Source organism: Galeopterus variegatus, unplaced genomic scaffold (assembly GCF_000696425.1).
Source record: "Galeopterus variegatus unplaced genomic scaffold, G_variegatus-3.0.2 Scaffold91, whole genome shotgun sequence".
In the NCBI taxonomy this organism is placed as follows: domain Eukaryota; kingdom Metazoa; phylum Chordata; class Mammalia; order Dermoptera; family Cynocephalidae; genus Galeopterus; species Galeopterus variegatus.
In genome coordinates, this window is record NW_007726202.1 from 95,990 (window position 1) to 101,271 (window position 5,282).

General features: G+C 42.5%; 1 protein-coding gene across 1 annotated transcript in view; it reads left to right on the top strand.

Moving 5' to 3' along the window:
• The first annotated feature begins 2,468 nt into the window (after window positions 1-2,468).
• Window positions 2,469-5,282, top strand: part of CGNL1 (cingulin-like 1) — a 101,643-nt gene continuing 98,829 nt past the window's right edge. Inside the window, exons 1-2 of the mRNA XM_008581161.1 lie at window positions 2,469-4,088; window positions 4,879-4,973. Coding sequence (XP_008579383.1) covers window positions 2,484-4,088; window positions 4,879-4,973 — 1,700 coding nt within the window. The 5' untranslated portion in view covers window positions 2,469-2,483. The remainder of the gene's footprint in view (window positions 4,089-4,878; window positions 4,974-5,282) is intronic.

Below are 5,282 nucleotides of genomic sequence, written 5' to 3' on the forward strand. Positions count from 1 at the left end.
GGAGCGCCGCTGCGCTTCCCAAGCGGCGCACTATCCAGTGCGCCACCGGGCCGGCCCTAATGGATGGATTTTGAATATCTTTCTTTTTTTTCCTTTTTTTGTCTTTTTTACTGACCGGCAACGGGATCGCAACCCTTGGTGTTGCGCCCGCACCGCGCTCAGCCAGTGAGTGGGAACCGGTCTCCACATGGGATCCGAACCCTCGGCGGGAGCGCCGCTGCGCTCCTAAGCGGCGCACGTGCGCCACCGGGCCGACCCACCCACGAAGCTTTGACAAAAATTATCCATCTATTTGCCCACAAAGGAAACCTCAGTAAATTTAAAAAGGAAGGAATAGTAGAGGCTTTATTTTCTGACAACAACACAAGTAGAAATTAACAACTTAGAAATAAAGACCCTCCAAGCCAAAACAACACAACAAAATACTGGATATGAAAAAAACTTTCTCAAAAACAACTCCTGGGTCAAAGAATAAATGGAAACTACCTAGAAAGTAGTAATAGAAACGTTCCTGTGCTGGCTGTCTTCCCCATGCCCATTCTCTTCTCCTTTTTACTAACACAACATTGATTCGGGAGTGTCAACAACAAGCTAAAAAACCCTGTTTCTCATTCTCCTTTGCAGCTAGGGGTGGCCGTACAATTAAGTTCTCACCAGTAAGATGTAAGGAATTATTGGTGGGTAGGGCTTCGTGTCAACAACAAGCTAAAAAACCCTGTTTCTCATTCTCCTTTGCAGCTAGCGGTGGCCGTACAATTAAGTTCTCACCAGTAAGATGTAAGGAATTATTGGTGGGTAGGGCTTCCGGGAAAGCTTCATAAAATTAAGTGGACTTATTTGGCCTAAGCCTTTGGCATATGTGATGCTAGATCAGCCGTCTTGTAATCATAAGGTGTCTAAAACATGTTAAAGATAAATGAGTAGAAGGATAAAAGAGGTGCTCTTTGTAAATATCCTGGGGTCCATTTTGGCCCTGGATGACCTCTGGGGGGGAAAAATCCTAACTTAAGTCTTAAACTGCTATTTTGGGTCTCTGTTAGTAGGAGCCAACATGATTCTTAAGTGACACAGTTTCATATCACAATTTATGCAATTAAACTAAATAAATAAATAAATAAATGAAGCATTCGAGTCCAGAAGTTAGAAACAAAACAACAAAATAAAATGAAGGAAAGCAGAAGGAAATAATAAAAATCAAACTAGAACTCAGTAAATTAGAAAATTTTAAAGAAATGATCAATAAATCTAAGAGCTACTTCTTTAGGGAAACAACAATTAAAAAATATATATGCATATATTCTACTGGTATAATCAAGAAATAGAAGAAGAAAGCACAAATAAAATTAGATAGTGAGAACTAGATATAGAAGAAATGGAATTATTCATATTTTGCAAAACTCTGTGCAAATAAATTTGAAAATGTGGATCAAATAGATGGTTTTCTTGGAAACTATGCTACTAGACTGACTCCAGAATAGGAAGAAAACTCAAAAAGGCCCCTAAAACTGAAAGACTTGAGACAGCTGTGATCTGTGACCAGTCGGTACTACCCTTCTGGGTCTTCTTTGCCATTGCAGTTTTTCCAAGTTATAGAAATGGAAAGCATTTCTGGTGAGGGCATCTGAGAGTGTGGGGCAGGGTGGGCATCCTGTCCTGCCAGGTCGGCTGTCTGCAGTCGTCTGACAAGGGTGGTCAGAAAGGTGAAGGCAGTGGTTCTCAGCATCAGGACCTATCACAAAAATAAAGAGCCTGAGTCTTCATTTTTGTCATGCCATTTTTCAGATCAATTTGCTACTTGAACTTTGGTAAGAAAAAAAGATTGAAAATTAGTTTTAATCATTTATCCTCACTGTTTGTCTCACAAACAACTGATTCCTTAGAGCAAGAATGTTTTAAACATTATATCCAAATAAATAATATTAAAGATTTATAGTAGGGTTGTGCATAAAAAAGGCTGAAAGTATTTTGAGAGGAAAATTAACAGTATAGAAAAAAAGAAAAATCGTGAGCTTCAGAGCTCCTTAGCTCCTCATTATTTTCATGGAAAAGTACCTTGTTCTCAGGTGGTGGTAACTGGAACATTCTATTGGTTAAAAATAAATAGCATAAAGTGTGAGGAAAACAACCAAGGAAAGAAAAGCAACCAGAACAGCCCCTAAGCCAGAAACAGAAAAATGAAGTTATGCCAAAGGTGTCAGGTCATTACAATAATTGTCTACCTCGGGCCAGGGTTCAAACCCAGTGTTGACAAACACAGTGGTCACATGAGTTCAAAGGCATCCAAGCAGGGCTGTTTGGATGGGTCAGGGAGGGCTGCCAGGGGAGAGGTGCTGTTCAGCATTTGGTCTTTGCTGTTTAAAGTATCTTGTTTTCTTTGAACTTTGAAGATTCTGGCTCATAATTATTCCAGTCTTCATTCAAACAGATGTAATTCTAACCTAGTGTCCTCTTTTTAACCTCATGTTTCCCTGGAACAGTGAACCATGGAGTTGTATTTTGGAGAATATCAACATGTTCAGCAGGAATATGGCGTTCATCTGAGACTCGCAAGTGATGAGACCAAAAAACCAAGGAATTCTCAGCACTCTAAGACAGGCTCCTATGGAGTTAGTATTAGGGTCCAGGGAATTGATGGCCATCCCTACATAGTCCTGAATAATACAGAGCGGTGTCTAGCAGGCACATCTTTTTCTGAAAATGGGCCATCATTTCCATCTCCAGTGATAAATAAAATGCCTGTACATTCCAGCAATGGGTCTGTGCTAGAGGAGAACAGTGCAGAAGAATTACAGCTCCCAGAAAACCCATATGCCCAGCCCAGCCCAGTAAGAAAACTGAAACAGCCTTCTCTCAGTGAGTGCAAGAATGGAATTCTAGATCGCAAAGATGGGCCAGTGAAGCCTTCCCATGTGCTGAACTTTCAGAGGCATCCAGAGCTTTTGCAGCCCTATGACCCTGAAAAGAATGAGTTGAACTTACCAAATCATCAACCTTCTGAGGGTAATTGGTTAAAAACTTTAACAGAAAAAGGTACCAACAATAAGAAGCCTTGGACTTGCTTTTCCAGATCTAGCAATCCCCAGACTCCCAGCCCTCCCTTGGAAGACCAGGCCCAATCCAATGTGACAGCCATTCGCTTATGCAGCTCTGTGGTCATAGATAACCCCCCAAAGCAGACCTCAGTGTGTGTAAATGTTCAGAGCTGCACCAAGGAGGCAGTGGTGGAAGAAGCCCTTTCCCCCAGCAGGAGACCCCTAACTTCCCACAGCCCACATGCTCACAACGAAACTAAGAAAACCAGGCCAGATGTTCTTCCCTTCCGGCGACAAGACTCAGCGGGACCCGTCCTGGACGGAGCTCGGTCACGGAGGTCCTCCTCGTCATCAACAACTCCCACTTCAGCCAACTCTTTGTACAGATTTTTACTTGATGATCAGGAATGTGCCATCCATGCTGATAATGTCAATCGTCATGAAAATAGAAGGTATATCCCGTTCTTGCCAGGAACTGGGCGGGATATTGATACAGGATCCATTCCTGGTGTGGATCAGTTAATTGAAAAATTCGATCAAAAATCTGGGCTTCAGAGAAGAGGAAGGTCTGGGAAGCGAAACAGAATCAATCCAGATGACAGGAAAAGATCCAGAAGCGTGGATAGTGCCTTTCCTTTTGGTCTCCAAGGGAACTCAGAATACCTAACGGAATTTAGCAGGAACTTGGGCAAGTCGAGTGAACACCTCCTCCGCCCATCCCAGGTGTGCCCGCAGCGGCCACCGGTGCAGGAGCACCGTGGGAAACAAAGTGTGGCCCGCACCTTTGCAAAGCTGCAGGGGACAGCTCATGATGTTCAGTGTGGGCCCCCCAGGGCTCCCCAGCAGAACACAGACGGCAGAGTTCCGGAAAACAGAGATGGTCAGGAAAGTGTGATGATTTGTGCGTCCTCTCTCCCAGCACAGAGTAAAAAGGAGGAGGAAATAAAAACTGCCACTGCTACATTGATGTTACAGAACCGAGCTGTAGCAACTTTGCCTGATTCTGGTGCCAAGAAAATTTCTGTGAAGACGTTTCCTTCCACCTCTAATACTCAGGTAACACTAGTGTGATTCCTGTTTTATTTGTTGTTGTTTGTTTTGTTTTCTTTCTAAGTGATCCAAATGATACACTCATGCTGCAGGAGGCTGGAGGAATACATGCCCTCAATCTTAAATCAGTAATTGCAGATCTGACTTTTTAAGGATCAGATTATATCCTATAGATTATGTGCTATTACCAACTATATAGTTTTCTAGGTTATTTCAAATACAACTAGATTCCCATGTGGTCTTTCTGTAAAGTAACTGGTCAAACACTACAGAGAGGCTCAATTTTTCTGTTTGTATATGTGTGAAATCTGAAAGTATGCAGAATTTGTTTCCACACAGAGGTTCAATGGTTAGATTTATGTAGATGTGTGTTAATTGCCCTCCTGAACTTGAGTGACTGGGTTAATTTCTAGCCTGAGAAATTAGGTTAGCCCTAATTTGGGTTAACTGTAGAGTGATGGAATCTAAGTGGCACATTTAATGTTTTGGTAGTAACAATTAAAAATAATGATATTTATAAAAATGATAATAAGGTTGGTAAATGTCAGGCACTATTTGTTGTATATTATAGGATTGTGCCAACCTATGAAGATAGGTACTATTAATCTCAATTTATAGGTGAAAAAATTGAGGTGACAGAGCTTGTAAGCTCTGTTGGAACTGGCTGTAATGAGGATGCTTACTGGAGGAATTGTTTTTGGAAAGTAGGAATGTGTTTGGAAGCTGCCGCTTCAGGGTTTTGCCTACTTCCTGGGAACGTCCTCCTTGCAGTCTAATAACAGACATTATGTTCTAGGCCACACCGGATCTCTTAAAGGGCCAGCAGGAGCTCACCCAACAAACCAATGAGGAGACGGCCAAGCAGATACTTTACAATTACCTCAAAGAAGGGTGAGTGATTTTGTTAAAGAGCGAAGTATTCATTTCGGGTGGGACTCTTAATTTTCTTTTCTAGGCCTTGTGTTTTACCCTCCCTTCCTGCCCTGTGTGAGCTATTTGAGGGTTAAGACTCCATGGCTGGAGTTTTCATAATAGCGTTGAGGTCCTGGGTGGTAGGGGGTGGGTGGTGGGACTCTTAATTTTCTTTTCTAGGCCTTGTGTTTTACCCTCCCTTCCTGCCCTGTGTGAGCTATTTGAGTGTTAAGACTCCATGGCTGGAGTTTTCATAATAGCGTTGAGGTCCTGGGTGGTAGGGGGTGG